At 41.3% G+C, this 24,537-nt stretch overlaps 1 protein-coding gene across 1 annotated transcript in view; it reads left to right on the top strand.

The window, feature by feature from the left end:
• LOC124622077 (carbonic anhydrase-related protein 10-like) overlaps positions 1–24,537 on the top strand; it is an 899,606-nt gene that overhangs the window by 672,293 nt on the left and 202,776 nt on the right. Inside the window, exon 4 of the mRNA XM_047147650.1 lies at positions 23,835–24,029. Coding sequence (XP_047003606.1) covers positions 23,835–24,029 — 195 coding nt within the window. The remainder of the gene's footprint in view (positions 1–23,834; positions 24,030–24,537) is intronic.

Raw genomic sequence — 24,537 nt, 5'->3', positions numbered from 1 at the left:
TTTCATTCCTTGTCCCAAGCCCATATTCTCCTGTAACCTTTTCTTCTACTCCTTCCCCTACAACTGCATTCCAGTCGCCCAAGACTAGTAGATTTTCGTCCCCCTTTACATACTGCATTACCCTTTCAATATCCTCATACACTTTCTCTATCTGTTCAGCTTGCGACGTCGGCATGTATACCTGAAATATCGTTGTCGGTGTTGGTCTGCTGTCGATTCTGATTAGAACAACCCGGTCACTGAACTGTTCACAGTAACACACCCTCTGCCCTACCTTCCTATTCATAACGAATCCTACACCTGTTATACCATTTTCTGCTGCTGTTGATATTACCCGATACTCATCTGACCAGAAATCCTTGTCTTCCTTCCACTTCACTTCACTGACCCCTACTATATCTAGATTGAGCCTTTGCATTCCCCTTTTCAGATTTTCTAGTTTCCCTACCACGTTCAAGCTTCTGACATTCCACGCCCCGACTCGTAGATTCGTTGATTATTCAATCTTTTTCTCATGTTAACCTCCCCCTTGGCAGTCCCCTCCCGGAGGTCTGAATGGGGGACTATTCCGGAATCTTTTGCCAATGGAGAGATCATCATGATACTTCTTCAATTACAGGCACATGTCCTGTGGATACACGTTACGTGTCTTTAATGCAGTGGTTTCCATTGCCTTCTGCATCCTCATATCGAGAGGTATTAACAATGGAAAAATGTACTGAAATGCAGGAGGATCTGCAGCGAATTGACGAATGGTGCAGGAAATGGCAATTGAATCTCAATGTAGACAAGTGTAATGTGCTGCGATTACATAGAATGATAGATCCCTTATCATTTAGCTACAAAATAGTAGGTCAGCAACTGGAAGCAGTTAATTCCATAAATTATCTGGGAGTACACATTAGGAGTGACTTAAAATGGAATGATCATATGAAGTTGATCGTCGGTAAAGCAGATGCCAGACTGAGATTCATTGGAAGAATCCTAAGGAAATGCAATCCGAAAACAAAGGAAGTAGGTTACAGTTCGCTTGTTCGCCCACTGCTTGAATACTGCTCAGATGTCTTGGATCCGTGTCAGATAGGGTTGCTAGAAGAGATAGAGAAGATCCAACGGAGAGCAGCGCGCTTCGTTACAGGATCATTTAGTAATCGCGAAAGCGTTACGGAGATGATAGATAAACTCCAGTGGAAAACTCTGCAGGAGAGACGCTCAGTAGCTCGGTACAGGCTTTTGTTAAAGTTTCGAGAACATACCTTCACCGAAGAGTCAAGCAGTATATTGCTCCCTCCTACGTATATCTCGCGAAGAGACCATGACGATAATATCAGAGAGATTAGAGCCCACACAGAAGCATACCGACAATCCTTTTTTCCACGAACAATACGAGACTGGAATAGAAGGGAGAACCGATAGAAGTACTTAGGGTACCCTGCGCCACACACCGTCAGGTGGCTTGCGGAGTATGGATGTAGATGTAGATTTAGAATGTTCTAAGCCTCAAAGTTCTAATTCTCCATAGCAAGCAGTATATGTGCCAGATTTAGTCGTAATCGATTAAGCAGTTTATAAGGAGATTCTGGACTTACACACACATTAATACTCATTCCGTTTTGTACAATGTGAGATTCTTAGAAGTACTCACTTAGAAACGGCGAATTTCAGGCTATTAGGAACGCATTTTTCCCCTCTTTTGCATCGATGATTTTATCCTACTCTCCTCTCTAGTTGGCCCAATGGAGGAATGCTTGAAGGAAGGTAGTGAAACAACCTAGCACATGTCACTGCTGCTCTACTGCCTTAAGTCATTTAAAAATGAAAAAAATATATGTATAACCTTGAAATGGATACAATAATCAGTTTAAACTTAAATATTGGATTATTCCCATTTGTGAAATAATTGTATAGAATCCATATGGCGACGATAAAACTGTTGCTGTGAAGCAGGTGACTGAGTTGCTTCATATGAATATGTGCTTTATTTTGTGGTTTATGTTCACCACTGGTAAGTGCTGGAGAAGCGAACGGGTATAAAACGAATTGGAATATGGTAATAAGAGAACTTGCATAATATATGGTGTCCTTGGTCTGAAGAGATGGACAGAGGATTATCATGTGTAGAGATCAACATGTAGTTATGACTGTGGAACATGAAATTATTATATAAGCCTTGTGATATGATTTGGTCTCTACGGTTACAGATCGAAGGCAGTAAGATTCATTTATGCTCACGACGGTTTTAAAAGGTACAAAAGCAGAGAATGCTTCGTTTTTCAAGTTTATTGGGAGTGTGTAGATGTTATGCTCGATTCCAGTGACATTTTAAGTAAACATGCTGTAAATGAAACGAAGCTGTGACAGTAACGTCACACGCATGCTGAGTTACTAGTCAGTAGATTATATTTCGTTTTCAGACTATGCACCCTGATACTGGATAGTTAGTATTGTCAGATACTGTTATAATTAATAACTTGGACTTATAATTACAAGGTTCTGTTAGCTATGGAAAATAGCATATTCAGACAGTGGATTTTCAAATAATAGTAAGAATTAGTCTGAGCGAGTCATAGTAGTGAAGCGGTGTCAACGTGCTAGTCGGTTGTGTGGAAACAGCGCAGTACGAGAGGTCCATGTGGTGACTTCGTAAGGCGGCAAGATTTTGCCACTATATATTTAATATTCTGGCAGAGTTATATTTATATTAGATCACTGTTTACTATGTACAATAGAATTATTAATCACTTCATTGGTTGTTACTGCCTAGCATCATGTACTAACTGCCTAGCATCATGTACTAACAGTTTCTGCAGTACTGCATGTCCGAAAGTTAATTAGGGCTGGTCACTGACAGGAAAGGTGAAGAGAGGCACACATTCCTCAAAATCAACTATTGGCTAAAGAGGAGCTAGGAAGAGACTTATTGTGTGCTGCAAGGGCATACATTTACGGTTGTGAGAGAGAGCAGAGCATGGTGGCGGCAGCTTATTATCATGGAGGCGACTGAAACAGTCTACTGTGGACAGAGCAGGTTGGAGGGTCCTTTCTGGTGGGACAGAAAAAAAATTTGGAATTGCATACGTGTGGAAAGAGCATCGAGGGAGGAAGAAGGTGAAGGGACATACTTTCAGTGTGAAGTAATACGTGGGGTCACAAACAATGGTCACAAGCTGACTGCTGAGGAATCTTGTTACAGGAAGCGCTGGGGCACGTTTCTCACCGGAAAACAGAGAGACACCGTTTTCGTTGGTGGATGTTAAGGATGTAGGAGGAGAAATAGAACCTTCTTACTACGGTCGCGGGTTCGAATGCTGCCTCAGGCGTGGATGTGTGTGATGTCCTTAGGTTAGTTCGGTTTAAGTAGTTGTAAGTTCTAGGGGACTGATGACCTTAGAAGTTAAGTCCCATAGTGCTCAGAGCCATTTGAACCAGAACCTTCTGAAAATCTTGTGAAAGGAGTACGAGCCTCAGGAGATTGGCTGGCAGATTCATGACCCATGTAGTGGGAGGTAATGTTTTTGTAACGCGCATGGGGTTTGTCGCCTAAGTAAACATTTAGGCGCCTTGTGTGCAGGAGGGAGCGGAGTGTGACACGTGCAAGAACTTTGCTCTGGGAAGCGATGGAGAACTCTTCCCTGCTAGGGGTGATCGAAGACGGTTCCCTATACGTTTAGAGCTAGAAACTTCACTGGCAGGAGCCGCAGTGCAGAATTTGAGGGTTAAATTTTGAGAAGTGTTGCTTTGGACACAAAGAGCATTGAAGTCGTTTCTCCGTAAGTGTAGTTGTTATTCATTTTACTCAAAAGATGGTTCTTTAGCTCTCTGTGGTGTCTGACACGGACTGAAGTGCTCCTTTACTGTGCTTCAGCCCAAATTCTGTTCCTGGCTAGTGAGCAAACAGAAATCTTCACCGTTCTTTTGTATTTTACTGAGGCAATTTCAGTCCTAGGAGTTTGTGGACGGCATATTGCGCCTACTGTGTAGGCAGAAAATTGCAGGTACTCCTGTACATCGTCCGCATATCGGCAGAAACCCCAGCCAGCATGTAAACGGTGCAGGGCAACGGCTGTCAGTAATTCAATAGGAATTATGCGCACTCCGGTTCAGTGGATAGCGAAACACTCACAGTAAATGTGTCGAGTTTCATTTTCTTGTACACTGAGCGTTTTCTGTAAGTACCAGTCAGGGTGAGGATCTTCCGTTCCTCATTCTTAGGCAATATCAGCCAACTTTGTGCCTTTTAATAGTGGCCGGCGCGCCCAAAGAAATGTCAAACTTTTGTTCTGCTAATCTCGAAATTACCTAAAGGATACAATCCAATATTTTGTACTTCATATTTGTACAATTTTTTGCACTCTACCTGTTTTTGAGAATAACTAATTTACGGTATACACGTTGTAGTTGATTCTAGTTGCATCCCCATATGAATCATTGATTTGATGTGCTAAACTGAAGTGAAGTTAAACCACAATACGATACTTCGTTTTACGGAAATCCCTAGGTGTAGTTTGTCAACGGCAGGGGCATGTTAGTCATTTGTAGCCCTGAGAATTCCACTGCGGAGACAACGTTAGGCAACAGTGCGTACACACACCATATGTTACAAAAACCACGCCGGTTTACAACTTGGCAGATTGGCAGAAATAATTTGTATTGTTAGACTTTTCGTATTACCACGACCTGAATTAAACTACCTGATTTTTATTTGTCTCAGTGCAGGCTGTCTAATGTGCGGGCACATAATGGTGTGACGCTCTCAATAACAATTATCTGAAGAAAATCTAACCAACAGTGGCGGGAGATTGTCAAATGACAACCGGTGTCAGATACGATAGAAACTGCTACTCTCAGGGAATACACCACACACTGCGAAGGGAACTTCACGTACTGGACATCTGGAGCCAGGCACCTCGCAAAATCCCTTTGTCCGCAGTGGTGCATGAAGCTACATGTCAGTCAGCCAAACAACACAGAAACTGTACAGTAGCTGACTGGCGACGTCAAGTGATCTCCGGTCTCACGACTTTGTCAGTTTTTAAATTATACCAGGCGGCAAGTGCGCTCCATGAGGCGTTTAACCCGCAGTGGAAGGTGTAGTTCAGACCAGAAGTGGTGCTTCTATGATGTGGGTGAGTTTTTCGTACTATGGCAATCATCCACTCACTCAGATTGCCGAAAACATGCGCCACGGTGTGAATTTTAACATTTACAGTGACCAATTGTTTTATTTTCTTCTATTTATTCACTATGAGTTTTCTGCAGACTTTGCTGTCCTTGAAGAAGATAACATTCTTACTCTTCTTACTCACAGGGCTGCACGTATATGTTCCCGATTTAATGAAATCTCAGGACCTCGATGTTCAGGCAATGACCATAAATCACCGCGTTCAACTAAATATGAAGGGCATGAGGAAACTTGTGGAATCTCTTTCTCACTGAACTCAGCTCCCTGTCAAGGCTAGCCGTGATGTTCGACGGAATTAGCATAAAGTCTTTGGGGCTGACTAATTTTTTGGGCAGTGTGCTTACCTGAAATTACAGCCAAAGCTTTGTAAATAGGTAATTCTTTCAGTTCTTTGCGTTGATCTCTCAGCTAAGAAGACTAGTAAATGTGGAAATTTTCACCATTCCTTCCCAGTTTCTTCCTTCTTCCTGATGTATATCACGAAGCATTCAGCCATTTCTTGTATCTCCTTTGTGTTCAGCCTAGAATTATTTATACGAGGTGCATTCAAGTTCTAAGGCCTCCGATTTTTTTTCTCCGGACTGGAAAGAGATAGAAACATGCACATTGTTTTAAAATGAGGCCGCGTTCATTGTCAATACGTCCCAGAGATGGCAGTACTGTACGGCAGATGGAATTTTACCGCCAGCAGCGAGAATGAGAACTGTTTTAAATACTTAAAATGGCGACGTTTTCCTTACTTGAACAGCGTGCAATCATTCGTTTTCTGAATTAGCATGGTGTGAAACAAATTGAAATTCATCGACAGTTGAAGGAGACATGTGGTGATGGAGTTATGGATGTGTCGAAAGTGCGTTCGTGGGTGCGACAGTTTAATGAAGGCAGAACATCGTGTGACAACAAACCGAAACAACCTTGGGCTCGCACAAGCCGGTCTGACGACATGATCGAGAAAGTGGAGAGAATTGTTTTGGGGGATCGCCGAATGACTGTTGAACAGATCGCCTCCAGAGTTGGCATTTCTGTGAGTTCTGTGCACACAATCCTGCATGACGACCTGAAAATGCGAAAAGTGTCATCCAGGTGGGTGCCACGAATGCTGACGGACGACCACATGGCTGCCCGTGTGGCATGTTGCCAAGCAATGTCGACGCGCAACGACAGCATGAATGGGACTTTCTTTTCGTCGGTTGTGACAATGGATGAGACGTGGATGTCATTTTTCAATCCAGAAACTAATCGCCAGTCAGCTCAATGGAAGCACACAGATTCATCGCCAACAAAAAACATGTGCATGCTACGAAAATGTTTTGAATAACAAATTCCTTGCTGCACTGCAACAAAAACGTCCGGGAAGGGCTGCGCGTGTGCTGTTTCACCAAGACAACGCACCCGCACACCGAGCTAACGTTACGCAACAGTTTCTTCGTGATAACAACTTTGAAGTGATTCCTCATGCTCCCTACTCACCTGACCTGGCTCCTAGTGACTTTTGGCTTTCCAACAATGAAAGACACTCTCCGTGGCCGCATATTCACCACCTGTGCTGCTATTGCCTCAGCGATTTTCCAGTGGTCAAAACAGACTCCTAAAGAAGCCTTCGCCGCTGCCATGGAATCATGGCGTCAGCGTTGTGAAAAATGTGTAAGTCTGCAGGGCGATTACGTCGAGAAGTAACGCCAGTTTCATCGATTTCGGGTGAGTAGTTAATTAGAAAAAAAATCGGAGGCCTTAGAACTTGAATGCACCTCGTACTTCGTATTTTAGAGTTTACAGGATCATGTATACACCGTCTCTTTTTCCGTTCCTTCCGTATTCCAATTTCTTCGTTCATCTTCCAATTTGACTGTTTACGGTTATATGGCCTCTTGCATGTTGTCTCTTGTGCTTTACAATTTCCTTCTGCAGTGTTATCCAGCCGGTGCCACAGTAATTGCGCCATAAACGACAACACACTTGAAAGACGGTTGAACGAAATTAAACTGTTCTTCAAATTAGGTTGTATGGTGAAGATCAACAAAAGAAAAACGAGAATAATAAAAATGCAGTCGAATTATATCAAGCGATTCTGAAGGAATTATTTTAGAAACTGATTCTGTAAAAGTTGTAGATAAGTTTTTTTTTTATTTGGACAGCAAAATAACGTCGATGGCAGGAGAAGATATCAGCTGCAGGCCGCAATGGTAAGAAAATCATTTCTGAAGAGAAAAAGAGAAATTTGTTAACGTGGAGTATAAATTTAAATGTTATGAAAGCTTTTCCATAGATTTTCTCTGGTACGTACCATCGTACGCAAGTGAATAGTCGATGATAAGCACTTCAAACAAAGAATGAATAGAAGCGTTTCAAATTGCGGTATCTGCCCCCCATCCGGTCGGCTGCACTGCAACACACGCCCTCCGCCAGTCGCGCCACCGCGTTTCCTAAAGCAGCCACCAAGGCATGAGGGCGCTGCCACAAACGCTTACGCCGTTTCCAACGATATGCAACCATCACTCTCCGGAGCGCCGGCGACGGGTGTACTTCGAACGTGGATGCACAGATTCTAATTTTATGTGTTTGCCATAACATCTAGAGACTTCCACTGTGGATAGGGGGCGTCATCTATAGAACAGTCATGTATTGAAAGCTGAATTGTAAACCTTTCTACCCGGATACATTTCAACATTCTAGTGTTAGCAACTAATGCTGCAACTACAGCAAACAGATTTATGTATTACTTTTATTATCTCTTATTATATGTAGAATAAACTGAAATCTGAATTCTCTGTCAACGATCCCATCTGTTCGTCGCTCCCGTATCCACTAAGGAACCAGAGAGCGTGCAAAGGAAGTTACAACACACATGTAGTGCTGAAGGTTATATGAGTAGACAGAATATGTAATGCATAATACTAAATGGAACTGGAAATAAAAGGAACGTATAGCATAATTGTAGTAAAAGATGAGATTGGTAGTTAAGACATATCCTAAGGCAATAACGTATCATCAGTTTTGTTAAGGGGGCAATTGTGGCGGTAAAAACTGTGGAGGGAGCACAAAGCTTGTCGGCCTTTATGGTTCGGTGGTCAGCGGATCTGAGTGCTATGCTGCGGAGGATCCGTGTTCCATGGTCGGAATTGCCAGGGATTTTAGTTTGGCGGGAAGACTGGAGCGGCGTGCACTCAGCTTCGTGATGTAAGCTGAGGAGCTACCTAAGAGGAAAGTGGTGGCAGTGAGGTTACGAAATGCAACAACGGCCGGGGGAACGATTTACAACACCTGCGCCTCCGTATTCAGCATCCGAAAGACTCAGTTAGCAGAGGATGTCGCGGCTGTCGGTCGTTCTGTTCAGATTCGCTCATCTGCACCAGAATGAAGAGCACTGTTTTTCTTTGAAAGAAAAGCTTGTCGGTAATGTTTTTCTATTTTTTTTTTTTTTTAGATATCTCAGTATTTTGACTGGTTTGATGCGCCCTGTGACGAATTCCTCTCCTGTGCCAAAATCTGGATCTCAGATTAGCACGTGCGACCAACATCCTCAGTTGTTTGCTGGATATATTACAGCAGAAATTCTTCCAATCCATATGTGGCATTCAGCAAATCAGTGCTTAACGGTATTGGTTAAAAACAGTCTTGGTTGCAATTTTAGTTTTTTTATTTTTCAACGACACGTTTCGCCTTATTTAGGCATCTTCAGGTTATCTACATCGAAAACAGAGAACAAATACATCTATTTAAGAATCGCGATCGCGTTGTGCAGACTTGGATCAACTACTGAAAGAGCAAATACCTTAATTTGGTATTACTTACAATCCTTTAGTCAGTGTAGCCAAAGGACATCGTCGAATATAGCAGACCAACATCGCCTTCGTTAAACTCAGTAAAAACTAGAAATATAAAACAGTAAAATCCTTACCTTTTCTAGATGCACACGAGAGGCGCCAAGATCTGCATAACGCTTTCCCGTACACAGGGGCGAGTAACAGAGTAAGATGGGGGCTCAGGTAGTAAGCATAATGCTTCTTATGCTTACTACCTGAGCCCCCATCTTACTCTGTTACTCCCGTCCATCGAGAAAACGTTATGATTTTACTATTTCATACTTCTAGTTCTTACTGAGTTTAATGAAGGCGATATTGGCCTGATATATTCGACTATGTCCTTTGGCTACACTGACTAAAGGATTCTTCTAAGACATACCAAATTAAGGTATTTCCTCTTTCAATAGTTGATCCAAGTCTGCACAACGCGATTGCGATTCTTAAATAGATGTCCCTTCTTCTTGTCAGTGAGTCCCACATATTCCTTTCCTCTCTGGTTCTGCGCAGAACGTCCTCACTCCTTACATTATCACTCCACCTAATTTTCAACTTTCATCTGTATCTCTACATCTGAAGTGTTTCGATTCTCTTCTGTTCTGGTTTTCCTACTGTCCCTGTTTACGACCGCAAAATCCTGTGTTCCAGAAATCTCTTCCTCAAATTAAGGCCTATGTTTGATACTAGTAGACTTCTCTTGGCCAGGAAAGCCATTTTCTCCAATGCCAGTCTGCTTTTTATGTCCTCCTTACTCCGTCTGTCATTGATTATTGTGCTGCGTAGATAGTAGAATTCCTTAACTTCATCTCTCTCGCGACCACTAATACTGATGTTAAGTTTCTCATTTCTCCTACTTCTCATTACTTTCGACTTTCTTCGATTAGCTCTCAAACCATATTCAGGAATCATTAGACTGTTCATTCCATTCAGTAGATCATGTAATTCTTCTTCACTTTCACTCAGGATAGCAATGTCATCAGCGTATCGTATAATTGATACCTTCTCACGTTGAATTTTAATTCCACGCCGGAACCTGCCTTTTATTTCCATCATTGCTTCTTCGATGTATAGACTGAACAGTAGAGGTGAAAGACTATATCTCTGTCTTACACCTTTTTTAATCCGAAGACTTCCTTCTTGGTCGTCCATTCTTATTACTCTGTCTTGGCTGTTGTACATATTGTATACTACCCGTCTCTCCCTACAGCGTAACCCTACTTTTCTCAGAATTTCCAACATCTTGTAGCATTTTACATTGTCGAAGACTTTTTCCAGGTCGACAGATCCTACGAAATTGTCTTGATTCTCCTTTAGTTTTGTTTCCATTATGAACTGCAATGTCAGAATTGCCTCTCTCGTGTCTTTACCTTTTCTAAAGTCAAGCTGATCGTCGTCTAGCACATCCTCAATTTTCGTTTCCATTCTTATGTATATTATTCTTGTCAGCAACATGGATGCGTGAGCTGTTGAAGCTGATTGTGCGATAATTCTCTCATGTGTCAGCTCTTGCGGTCTTTGGAAATGGGTTGATGATTTTTTTCCTAAAATGTCCCCAGACTCATACATTCTACACACAAACGTGAATATCTTTTTTGTAGCCACTTCCCCCAACGATTTTAGAAACTGTGATGGAATGTTATCTAACACTACTGCCTCATTAGATTGTAAGTCTCTTAAATTCTGATTCTATCTCTTCTAAATCGACTCCTGTTTCTTCTTCTGTCACAATACACAAATCGTCTCCCTCATAGAGTCCGTCAATGTACTCTGTCTGCACTACATTTAACAGTGGAATTCCCGTTTCACTCCTAATGCGTTTAATTTCAACGAAGGTTATTTTGATTTTCCTACATGCTGAGTCAGTCCTTCTAATAATCATTTGTTTTTCGATTTCTTCATATTTTTCATTCTGCCATTTCGTCTTAGCTTTCCTGCAATTCCTATAGCCTTCATTTCTCAGCGAGTTGTATTTCTGTGCTCCTGAATTTCCCTGAATATTCTTGTACTTCCTTCTCTGATCGATCAACTGAAGTACTTCTTCTATTACTTATGGTTTCTTCTTAGTCATCTTCCTTGTATCTAAGTGTTTCTTTCCATCATCTGTGATTTCCCTTTTTAAAGATATCCATTCTTCTTCAACTATACTGCCTACTGAGCTATTCCTTATTGTTATATCTATAGCCTTAGAAAACTTTAACCGTATCACCTCATTCCTTAGTACTTACGTATCCCACTTCTTTGCGTATTGATTGTTTCTCACTAATCTCTTGAACTTGAGCCTATTCTTCGTTACTACTATGTTGTGATCTTAGTCTATATCTTCTTCTGGGTAAGCTTTAGAATCCAGTATCTGATTTTGGAATCTCTGTCTGCTCATGATTTAATCTAACTGAAATGTTCTCGTATCACCCGCCCTTTTCCAAGTATACCTCCTCCTCTTGCGATTCCTGAACAGAGTATTCGCTATTACTAGCTGAGATTTATTACAGTAACTCAAATAGTCTCTATCCTCTCCCTTTCCTTGGCCCAAGCCCATATTCTCCTGTAACCTTTTCTTCCACTCCTTCCCCTACACTTGTTTTCCAGTCCCCCATGACTATTAGATTTTCATCTTCCTTTACGCTCTGTATTACCCTTTCAGTGTCCTTATATACTTTTTCTGTCTGTTCGAGTTGCTACGTCGGCATGCATACCTGAACTGTCGTTGTCGGTTTGTTGTCGATTCTGATAAGAACACCCCTTCCACTGAATTGCTCACTTTAACACACACTCTGCCCTACCTTCCTACTCATAACGAATCCTACTCCCGTTATACCATTTTCTGCTGCTGTTGTTATCTTATACACATCTGATCTGATATATTTTTCTTCTTTCCTTTTAACTTCACTGACTCCTACTATATCTAGGATGAACCTCAGAATTTCCCTTTTCAGATTTTCTAGCTTCTCTACCACGTTGTAGCTTCTGACATTCCACAGCCCGACTCGTAGAATGTTATCCCTTGGTAGGTTATTTACTTTTTTCCTCGTAGTCGTCTCTCCCTTGGCAGTCCCCTCCCGGAGATCCGAATGAGGGACTATTTCGGAGTATTTTGCCAATGGAGAGATCATCATGACACTTTTTCAGTTACAGGCTACATGTCCTACGCATACAAGTTATGTGTCTGTAATGCAGTGGATTCTAATTCTTTCTGCATCCTCATGCCGCTAATTCTTCAGTCTTTAATGGCAGTTTTCCACCCCAAGGATAAGAGAGGTCTCTGACCCTCTGTCCGCTCCTCCGCCCTCTTTGACAAGGCCTTTGGCAGAATTAGGGTAAGTTCTTATGCCGGAAGTCTTCGACGCCAGGCGGTTTTCGAACCCGGGACGGAGAACGTTTTGATTACTAAGCAAAGACGCTACCCCTACACCACGGGTGTCTGCAAATAATCGGGTAAAAATGGATTAGTGTGCAGTAGTTTTACAGACATGAAGAGGCCTGCATAGGATAAGGTGGCGCGAAGAGCATAATCTAACCAACGCACACAGTGAAGACGACAACAATATCCTTCTTGTATTTTGGCATATAAAACGTGTTTGTTGCCTTAGTTAAACTAAAAACACTCCAGATAACGTTTCAAAGGCATTCTTTTTGTTTGACTGGATTATTTTTACACATTTTTGGACGATGATTTTTTTCTTCGCAGGTTCGTATTCTTGCCTCTCATTATGTAAGTTCTATGGTCTTCCTCCTTCTTACACACATTGTGGCACAGAAAATTCTAAGTATACATCTTGTCCATTACTCTATTGTTATTTCCCGTAACCATGAAGTATCTACGAAACAGGATCAGATCATACTGTACGATGAAGGTATGTAAAGAAACCAATCACAGTTTTAGTCTAGTTTTTTGATTATCGGTTCCGTAATTTCATACAGTATAACTTACCTTTCCGATGAGCTCATCAAGCGTTTTTATCTATATCTTGGTTCTCTCCGTATGCTCTACGGACTTAATCCTATTACCAGTAAATGCCGAAATTTATTCTGGTTCTTTCCACCGACATTCCTTTTCACTTGCATGTCTGTCCACAGTATGAAAGAAGACATTAGAAAACAGTGACAATTTTGCATCTCCTTATCGAATACCTGTTGCAGCTCGAAATGACTCCGAATGTGTACCAAAGGACATTACTTATGACATTGTGCAAGCGTTTGTTTACATTAAACGGCTGTTAATTTCATCGTTTATCCCAGCTTCCTCTAAAATATTAACTAACGTGACTCTGCCTATCGAATTCTTTGATTTTTTAAAACAGTATATGCCCCCAGAATATTCTTAATACGTAGTGAAGCAATCTTGCTGTTAAATTTGAACAGAATATTACTTATTTGTATGATCGTCCTATTCTAGGTCTTTCTCACTTGGTTCCATTTTATAAATGGTATTCAGAGTTCTCAATCCTTCTAAGACAAAGGTTACTTCTCGAAGAGTGTGATTTTCAATTAGGTGCCATTCATCGTCCCATGCTCTGCAGTAGTTTTCCTGTCTTGGAATATTATCAAGATTGCATCATCATCTTCTATCGTGTCAACAATACAGTCAAACGAGACACGATCTAACGTGCAAGGAGCATGCTAACGATCACTAAATTTTAACCGAGCGAGGTGGCGCAGTGGTTAGCACATTGGACTCGCATTCGGGAGTCGACGGTTCAATACCATGTCCTGCACGCCGATTTAGGTTTTCCGTGATTTCCCTAAATCGCTTCAGGGTAATGCCGGGATGGTTCCTTTGAAAGAGAACCGCCGACTTCCTTTTCCATCCTTCACTAATCCGATGAGACCGATGACCTCGTAGTTTGGCCTCCTCCCCCCAAAATCAGCCCAGCCCGACTAAATTTTCCTACTGTTAAATAGATAATGCGTTTCATCTAAACTTTGCACATCGCATTTGGTGAAAGAACTTACTATTCTGTACTGATAGTGGTCATTGCCTTTCAAAACCCTCAGTGCCCTATGACGATGTTGGCTTCTGTATCCTTAGCAAATGATTGTTATTATATCACCGTAACAAGGCCATGACACTAAAGAAACGTGTTTCCGTTCTTGTCAGGCTTGGGTTTTCAGTCGGTGAGTTACATATCCCTTTACTACTTTATCATTTGACAAGGTTATTACCGAAACAAAATGAAACTTTGTAGTCTTACATCGACGCTGTTTTTAATGGATATGCTGAACTATGAATTTCACGGTCGCGGTTTTGTAACGTGAATGCAGCGTCCCTCCCAATAGTGCAATATGCTAAATGACATATAGTCTTGCGGAGTGGTGTCATGAAGATAGACCTATTGATTCATTTATAGATGTCAATTTATTAGATTTCAGCCGCTGCGCTGTGACATTGAGCCACTAGTGATGATGTACATTTGAAGAGCCAGCATACTTCTGGATGAGTTTATTCGCTTGATATTCTTCTACGTTTCTCGGGATCGACATTAATCATGTTTCTTTTCTAGAAATAATGTGCTCTTCTCTCCTTAGATCTTCTTACTTTTCTATTAGTCGTAATTTATGACGTTAATTTGTGAAGTCTGGCGTCGTTAATTTCCTACATACATTAGCACCGCATATTGCGGCACTTCATTAGTCCACAATCAGCTCGCCTTTCTTCCCTGTCTTGGTGCACTGTTTTCTTTTTTATACGGCCTCCTGTTACCAAACTTCTGATTCGTTTCTGAACCTTGTATTTCAGAAAAGAGGCTATTTTTGTGGCACGTGGCATTCGCTACTCTAAAAGGGACGTTGAAAGACTAACACACTACTAAAGTTTGGTTATCAAGACATAAACAGTCTTGGCTGCAAAACCGCTCTCTTATTTTATATTTTGCCAATAACACTTTTCGCATTAAGAATCTTCAGACTGTTTGGCGTAACAGGTGATAAACACATATGCTGCCGTCCATGCAAATGTCTTAGTGGGCAGACACCGTTCTCAATATTTTAGGAAGATTGAGTAGGGCCGTATACTCTACGAGGATACCGGACGAAGTCCCTTGAACCTCGTAAAGGGCAACCGCCTGCTGAGGTTTTTTATGTACTTTAAAAGCGAATTCCCATGTACTCAACACTATTTTATATCAGGATACCACGAAATGTTCTTAAAACATTGACAACGTTGTTTACCTGCTAAAACGTTTTCGTGGATGGCAGAATATGGATTTGAAGCTTGTAATGGCAGCCAACCTGAAGATGCCTCAAGGCGAAACGTGTTATTAGCAAAATATAAAATACTGAAGCCTGTTTTCCAGCGAAGACAGTTTATCTCATAAAAACCTTTGTCACTGGTTGCTGTACCATACCACCGTGAATTGGAAGAAGTCCTAGGATTTTGTTGCACTCATGTCTAGCCTGTACAATGATGCCTTATATATGTCCAAATGTAATCAGTTCTTACATTTCAATATTAATTACTATGTTAATTTCATATTTCAAACATTTCCGATGAGGTAAACGCTACAACGTTATGTTGTTCATAGAAATTATATTTCACAATGGATCTTCTCAAAAATTCTACTTCAGCTATCTTACTTTCATGCTTTTTACACACTATTAAAGTTGTGGAGTACATGCAGAAATTCCCGATATATATAGAGTATTGTACTTTTAAACTGCACTTTTAACCATGATTTGATAGGTTAATTATTCTTAACATGGGATTCTATATAATATCACTATTTCTGAAAGAATTTGCTTGCCATTGTTTTTCATCTTTATTCATTAAATAGTTGTCACTTCTCCTAGCTTCATTTTCTCTAATAGAATTTCATCAGTTTGTTGCATGAATGTCCAAAGTTTACCTAGCAAATTGCTTTATGTTCACCTGGGTTATATGTTACTTGTTTTAGAGTAATTCAATATCTGAGGCTGATCATCCTTTTGCAAATATAGCTTTATGTTTACCTGGGTTCTATGTTACTTGTTTTAGATGTTACTTGTTTTAGAGTAATTCAATATCTGAGGCTGATCATCCTTTTGCAAATACGATGTTACATGACCCTTTTGTCATGAGATGTCAGGACAAGGACGAATTTGTATAATTAACTTTTTCATTCCAGCCCTCGGCCATAGTACATCAGGAACAACTTGGCGGAGGTATCCAGTTGCCTCTCATGAGAAACAATAGACGTCCGGCATTACTGGCAGCGGAAAGAGTCTAGCGGAGGATGATGTCACTGGAATGCTACTGTCAACTTCTCTGACCGCAACCATTATGACAGCATGGCAGCGCAGCTGACAGTGCTACAGGGGCGGCCGTGGCCTGACTCCAGCGGCTCTCTCCTTCCGCAGCGGCTGTCATGTGACTCAGGGCAGGTTTCCCTGTCCCGTGGTCGAACAGCGGACCCTGTTGTACTGCATTCCAGGCTATCGCTCCGGGCGTCAGAGGCTTGTGATGTAGGCTGTGATAATGAGACGAGAATATTTTAGTACAGAAATGTCTGAGTACTTATTCACTCCAGACTATGCTCGTATAGAACTTCAGACACGAACTCTAAACACTTCCCCGTTGCAAGTGACGAAAGGCTTCCACCCTTCAGTTACAGTGTGCAGCATCGGCTGTTGCTGTGCCCCACCTAGCTTGCTCTGCATCACAACACCTGTCGACCGTGTTTTGCTTAGCAACGTACAATACTCTCACCTGCCTGTGGCTTACTCTGCTGCAGCTCCCTTCCACGCTGGAGTACTTACCGTCTGAATACGGTCGATAAACTACATTGCCCTCCTTTTTATCAAGACACGGTCACTCAGGTCGTCCAAACTACTTTATCCTTTACACTACAGTTCCTGGCGACAGGCCCTTCTGGCCTTTCCCGTATTAAGGATTATTCCAACAACTGGTCTTGTTAACCCTATCAGTTAATTTTATACATTTCTACAGGGCCTCTTTCCTTGCTCCTAAAGTCAAATATGGAACTTATTTCCTTAATAGGCTTCTTGTAGCACTATGACTTCCAACTCTCTGTTGCAGACTTACAGGCTTACCTGTAATAATAATCCCCTGGTGCGTTCATCTTCCTTCTGCTGCATCAAATCGACTGGAATCTGAACCACAGCTGGGCCTGAACTCACCCTTGTGTTTTGTGCTCTATGTAGCATAACGGGAACTACACTCAGCAGAACAAGCGCCGCTGCTGTGATTGATATGACAGCAGTCAGTGTTGTCTTCTTCCGATTCCGATTAGTTACGTTCTTGTTTCCGAGCTACTGGTTTGTTGTTATTGTGGTCTTCAGTCCTGAGACTGGCTTGATGCAGCTCTCTAAGCTACTCTATCTTGTGCAAGCATCTTCAACTCCCACTACCTACTCCAACCTAAATCCTTCTGAATTTGCTTAGTGTATTCATCTCTTGGTCTCCCTCTACGATTTTTACCCTCCACGCTGCTCTCCAATACTAAATTTGTGAGCCCTTGATGCCTCAGAACATGTCCTACCACCCGGTCCCCTCTTCTTGTCAAGTTGTGCCACAAACTCCTCCCAAAATTCTATTCAATACCTCCTCATTAGTTATGAGATCTACCCATTTAATCTTCAGCATTCTTCTTTAGCACCTCATTTTGAATGCTTATATTCTCTTCTTGTCCAAACTATTTATCGCTCATGATTCACTTCAATACATGGCTACACACCATACAAATACTTTCAGAAATGACTTCCTCACACTTAAATCTACACTCAATTTTAACAAATTTCTCTTCTTCAGAAACACTTTCCTTGCTGTTGCCAGTCTACATTTTATATCCTCTCTACTTCGACCATCATCATTTATTTTGCTCCCCAAATAGCAAAACTCCGTTACTACTTTAAGTGTCTCATTTCCTAATCTAGTTCCCTCAGCATCACCTGACTTAATTCGACTACATTCCATTATCCTCGTTTTGCTTTTGTTGATGTTCGTCTTATATCCTCCTTTCAAGACACTATCCATCCCGTTCTCTTCCATGTCCTTTGCTGTCTCTGACAGACTTACAATGTCATCGGTGAACCTCAAAGTTTTTATTCCTTCTTCATGGATTTTAATACCTACTCCGAATATTTCTTTTGTTTCCCTTACTGCTTGCTCAATATACAGATTGAATAACATTGGGGAGAGGCTACAACCCTGTCTCACTCCCTTCCCAACCACTGCTTCCCTTTCATGCCCCTCGACTCTTACAACTGCCATCTGGTTTCTGTACAAATTGTAAATAGCCTTTCGCTCCCTGTATTTTACCCCTGCCACCTTCAGACTTCGAAAGAGAGTATTCCAGTCAATATTGTCAAAAGCTTACTCTAAGACTACAAGTGCTAAAATGTAGGTTTTCCTTTCCTTGATCTATCTTCTAAGATAAGTCGTAAGGTCAGTATTGCTTCATCTGTTCCGACATTTCTACGGAATCCAAACTGATCTTCCCCGAGGTCGGTTTCAACCAGTTTATCCATTCGTCTGTAAAGAATTCGCGTTATTATTTTGCAGCTGTGACTTATTAAACTGATAGTTGGGTAATTTTCACATCTGTCAACACCCGATTTCTTTGGGATTGGAATTATTATATTCTTCTTGAAGTCTGAGGGTATGTCACCTGTCTCATACATCTTGCTCACCAGGTGGTAGAGTTTTGTCAGGACTGGCTCTCCCCAGGCCATCAGTAGTTCTAATGGAATGTTGTCTACTCCCGGGGCCTTGTTTCGACTCAGGTCTTCCAGTGCTCTGTCAAACTCTTTACGCAGTATCGTATCTACCATTTCATCTCCATCTACATCTTCTTCCATTTCCATAATATTGTCCTCAAGTACATCGCCCTTGTATAGACCCCCGATATACTCCTTCCACCTTTCTGCTTTCCCTTCTTTGTTTAGAACTGGGTTTCCATCTGAGCTCTTGATATTCATACAAGTGGCTCTCTGTTCTCCAAGGGTCTCTTTAATTTTCCTGTAGGGAGTATCTATCTTACTCCTAGGGAGATAAGCCTCTACATCCTTACATTTGTCCACTAGCCATCCCTGCTTAGCCATTTTGCGCTTCCTGTCGATCTCATTTTGGAGACGTTTGTATTCCTTTTTGCCTGCTTCATTGACTGCATTTTTATATTTTCTCCTTTCATCGATTAAATTCAATATTTCTTCTGTTACCCAAGGATTTCTACTAGCCCTGGTCTTTTTACCTACTTGATCCTCTGCTGCCTTCACTACTTCATCCCTCAGAGCTACCCATTCTTCTTCTCCTGTATTTCTTTCCCCCATTCCTGTCAATTGTTCCCTTAGGCTCTCCATGGAACTCTGTACAATCTCTGATTTAGTCAGTTCATCCAGTTCCCATCTCCTTAAATTCCCACCTTTTTGCAGTTTCTTCAGTTTTAATCTACAGTTCATAACCAATAGATTGTGGTCAGGGTCCACATCTGCCCCTGGAAATGTCTTACAATTTAAAACCTGGTATAAAAACGGAAATGTAATCTTTTGCTCCATCAGTTCTCACCGATACTGTGGCTATCTTGAATTAAAAATGTAAGTTTCTGAGCTTCTGTCTAAAACCAACCCCAACTACTGCGGTATTTCCTTCTGTATTTCCTTAGATTCTCTAAATACAGATCCGGCGACAACTAGTTTACCCCCGACTGACCTCTTGCAGCCTGCTGCGTAGCCTCCTGTAGCTCGGTCACTTTCCCTCGTGCTTCCCAAACACTATCTTTTACCGACTGCAAGCACTTTTTCATTACTACTTCCATATCTAAGACTTCTACTTCAGTCTCTAGTTCCCTTATGTTCCGCTTAACTGCTTATTCTGCATCTTTGGCACACCGTATTAATTTTCCAGTCAATAGTCGTAATAGTCGTGCGTTACTCAACACGTCCTTCTCTAGACTTCCAGTCTGCCCAGTATGCCAATTTCTCACGGCTTTGTTCCCTTTTTCTCGCTTCTATGATGTCGTCCACCTTTTAAATATCTTCCTCATCAGTATTGTTAAATATTGTTTTCATAAGCCGACCTCCAGCGTCGATCAACCCTTCTTCTTTCGTAAAGATGGAATAGCCCCCAGTACCTGGGTCACTTCACTCCATAGTTTCTCGTACGCTCCATGTCCTCGCTCACATACCACGGCACTTTCTTTGAGTATCTCATGCCTTTCCGTTTCCTGGAGGAATTTTTCGAATGCTTCCAATCTTGCATCCTCCGTAGCCATCTCCCGTACGTTGAATACCACCTGTATCACCCAGCGGTGACGTGATCGCTACGTTTTCCTGCTTGGTGAACAGCTCTCCCCCTTACAGGTGCTGGTTCCGTAACGCTTCCACGTCGCTACGAACCTCATCATTCTCCCTTCCCCGCACCTCACCTACGGGCAGGAACACCTATTACTTTCCTCCCCTTAAATTCATTGCTCCTCCATAAGTTCTTATTCTAGTTATGCTAAATCTATACCTAACAATAAACATTAAATTACTATCTCCTAGGCCTTAATCCATAAGGATTCTTCATTACCGTTTCACTCACAACTTTTTCTTTATCTCCCCTCACTCTTCTTTTGATTATCTTCTCCTCACTCTCCCTCTCTGGTCAGAGTCTCCTCTCCCTGGAATAACATCCAGACTTCCTTCAAAAGATTTCAACCACCGTACGTGCTCAACAATCTCTCTCGTCGGAATTTGAATCTTAACACTTAATGGTGAGGGTAGTCTCTACCACTTGGTATGGCCCCTGATTCTTTGCAAAAAACCTACCTCGGCGTATATGAAGTTGATAGCATCACCCTCTGATGAACCTTACACTGTGGCATTCTTGCCATACAGCCCAAAGCTTCGACCTACTTCTCCAGTGCTCGTGTGTTTGCCGTCCAGTCTTCGCTTTCTTCGTTTTCAATATATAGAACGGTGATATTACTTCATATGGCGATAAGCCTGTATTCGGATGTTGTTTTGAGTTGTATCTTGGAAATATATATAGGAAAGGCAAACCTAGGTTTCCACCATTTGTTGACTTAAAGAAAGCTTTTGACGATGTTGATTACAATACTCTCAAATTCTGAAGGTGACAGGGGTCAAATACAGGGAGTGAAATGCTATTTAAAATTGGTACAAAAACCATATGGCAGTTACAAGAGTCGAGGGCCATAAAAGAGAATCAGTGAATGGAAAGGGAGTGATACAGGGCTGTAGGCTATCCCCGATATTATTCAATCTGTATATTGAGCAAGCATTTCGGAGTAGAAATTAAAATCCTTGGAGAAGAAATAAAAGCTTTGAGGTTTGCTGATGACATTTTAATTCTGTCACAGACTGCAAAGGACCTGGAAGAGCAGTTGAACCGAATGTACAGTGTCTTGAAAGGGGGATATAAGATGAACATCAACAAAAGCAAAATGAAAATAATGAAATGTAGTCCAATTGTATCGGGTGATGCTGAGGGAATTAGATTAGGAAATGAAACACTTAAAGTAGTAAATGAGTTTTCGTATTTGGGGAGAAAAATAACTGATGATGGTCGAAGTAGAGAGGATATAAAATGTAGACTGGAAATGGAAAGGGAAGTGTTTCTGAAGAAGAGAAATTTGTTGACATCGAGTATAGATTTAAGTGTCAGGAAGTCGTTTCTGAATGTATTTGTATGGAGTGCAGCCATGTATGGAAGTTAAAGAAGGACGATAAATAGTTTAGACAAGATGAGTATAGAAGCTTTAGAAATGCGGTGCTACAGAAGAATGCTGAAGATTAGATGGCAAATCTCACAACTAATGAGGAGGTACTGAATAGAATTGGGGAGAAGAGAAATTTGTGGCACAACTTGACTAGGAGAAGGGATCGGTTGGCAGGACATGTTGTGAGGCATCAAGGGATAACCAATTTAGTATTGGAGGGCAGCGTAGACGGTAAAACTCGTAGACGGAGACCAAAAGATGAATGCACTAAATGAAGGGGACAGTTTCCAACACGAAGAATGTATGTAAGTGCGTCCGCGCTGTGCACGAAGTCGGTGAAACGCCACGTGAAAGAGGAGAACGGCCAAATTTACATCAAACAGTGGCAGGTGACGATGGCGAAGAGTCAGATAGTGTGTTCGCATTATGGTCGTAAAGCAAACGAGTGAAACAACAAATGCAAGGTGAGAAGACTTAAAAACCGAAACGGTGAATTGAAAAACAGACACAAATGCTGCATTAAATTGTCTCCAATTTGAAACTTACGCTGGGTTCGAAAACGTCCGTGAAGATCAGCAGAAATTACGAACAGAAGTCAATGAACAGTTTACTGAAATCCGGAGAGAGGCGAGAGACTCACGCGAGCTTATAAATTGTTAATGGCTGACGAGAAAAAGATGCGTTCTAACGCTGACCAGATCCAGAGTGGATAAGGTAGCACGGAAGACGTCTGGTAAGGTGTTACTTAAAATCCGTCTTGATTGCAAATTTTTTTTTTTTTATTGTTGTACTGAACTTGAACCGCAATCGGACGATTTTCATAGTACTGATCAACATAATAACGTAAGTGTAGGAACAATTTTGTAAAGAAACTTCTAGTTAAACTTTAATACCGTCGTGTTTAGGATAATTTAACCTTCTGAGAGCTAATATTATATTATATATATATATATATATATATATATATGAAGACGGTATCTGTTCTTTCCAACATGTCCGAAATAGCAGATACCATGCAGCTTGTAACAAAGCAATTACAATGAAATGAATATCCCTAGCTGCATACAAGAATTGATATAAGTCAATAGGAACAGTTGAAAATGTGTGCCCCAACCAAGACTCGAACCCGGGATCTCCTGCTTACCTGGCAGAAGGTGTATCCAACTGAGCCGCCGAGGACGCAGAGAATTGTGCGACTGCAGGGACTTATCCCTGAAACACCTCCCGTAAGACCCACGTTCTCAACTTATTGTCCCGCTCTATATTCGCAGTGCCCATGCCCATTTTACTCATTACTCATGGCTTTTTTGCCGATTCCCTGCAGTCGCACTATTCTCTGTGTCCTAAGTGATTCCTGCCATGTAAGCAGGAGACCCTGGGTTCGAGTCCCGGTCAGGGCACACATTTTCAACTGCCACCGTTGTATCATATCAACGCCTATATGCAGCTAGGGATATTCATTTCATTGTAATTTTATTTAATATTCTTGTGTTTAGGATTATTTTACTTTTTGATGTTGATGAGATGTGTTATCCTGACAACTGTTTTTTTGTTGTCACATTGAAAACTGTGTAAAAAAGTGTATTTTTGCGCTAATATTGCGACATTAAACATATCATTTCAAATTACACAGCTGTCATCAATTCTAGAATAAGTAAACTACAAATTTTGCACCTTAAAACGTGTATATGTTTAATAAAATTCTTCTGGGTTTGAGGCCGCATTTTCATCTGTAAAATTCCGATGTTTTGGCGACTTACAACAGTCGCCAAAATTTCGGAATTTTACAGATGACAATACCTCAAACACAGAAGAATTTTATTGAATGTGACAACGGCCACGGAAGCGCACATTTAAATTTAACGTGTATATGTATTAAGTGAATTCTTCAAGAAATACAAGTTACCCTCAATACATAATTTATAAACAATTTCATCATTCCAGCGTTCGTGCAACATGTCTTTTCGTTTTTTCATGACATTTTTTTAGGGGAAGCCGTTTGCAAATAAATTACTTTTTTGTTACTATCATGGTTTTGTTACTGAGTACTGGTTGATCAACTGTAACAGTCTCTAGCGACGACTTTCAGGCAGAATCTATGGCCTAGGAGACGCTATGTCCCTTGACAGCAGCAGTGCCTTACCTACCCACAGAGAGTAGCCCCTTGCATTACTGACTGCCCGGTTGCCTACCTTGCAGGTGAGCGGCACTCTGCACAACACGGGCCAGACGCTGGTGTTCCGCGTGAGCAAGGACGCCAAGGAGCAGCCTGTCAACATCACGGGCGGCCCGCTCGCCTACCGCTACCAGTTTGAGGAGATGTACTTCCACTACGGCACCAACAACAGCCACGGCTCCGAACACCGCATCCACGGCTACTCCTTCCCTGGAGAGGTACATTTTATTCTCTCTCTCTCTCTCACTCACATTCTAAAATACATTCTGTTAGCCGTCAGAATGCGGTTTCCTTACTTTTAATAGCAGTGTGAAAACAAAAAATTATAACGTCTCTTTATATATTGACTATACCGATAGAGACAGATTGCTAAAAGAATAACTATACCCGTAAGATTTCTATGTGGAGAGCAATTTTACACTGCTGCCCTTAACCCTAACAATACCAACGCACTTTTCATAATGTGTAGTATGAAGGGGAGAACGGTAATTTCATGCACACCACAAAAAATAAATAATAATTAAAAATAAAAACTTAAAAAATAAAATTTAATTAAATTGTTTAACTTTAACAAGCAACCCACTTTTTGAATAGGTACTAACATATAAGTAGGGTATAGAACCTGAAAATATCTTTTACCACATTCTTAGCAATTCGAGGCATTTTCCGTAATGTTTACACCGAGCAGAAGGGTACCTTATGACTACCACCAAACATCGAAAAAAG

This window comes from Schistocerca americana, chromosome 7, assembly GCF_021461395.2.
Source record: "Schistocerca americana isolate TAMUIC-IGC-003095 chromosome 7, iqSchAmer2.1, whole genome shotgun sequence".
In the NCBI taxonomy this organism is placed as follows: domain Eukaryota; kingdom Metazoa; phylum Arthropoda; class Insecta; order Orthoptera; family Acrididae; genus Schistocerca; species Schistocerca americana.
This window is presented reverse-complemented; position numbering and strand designations above follow the sequence as displayed.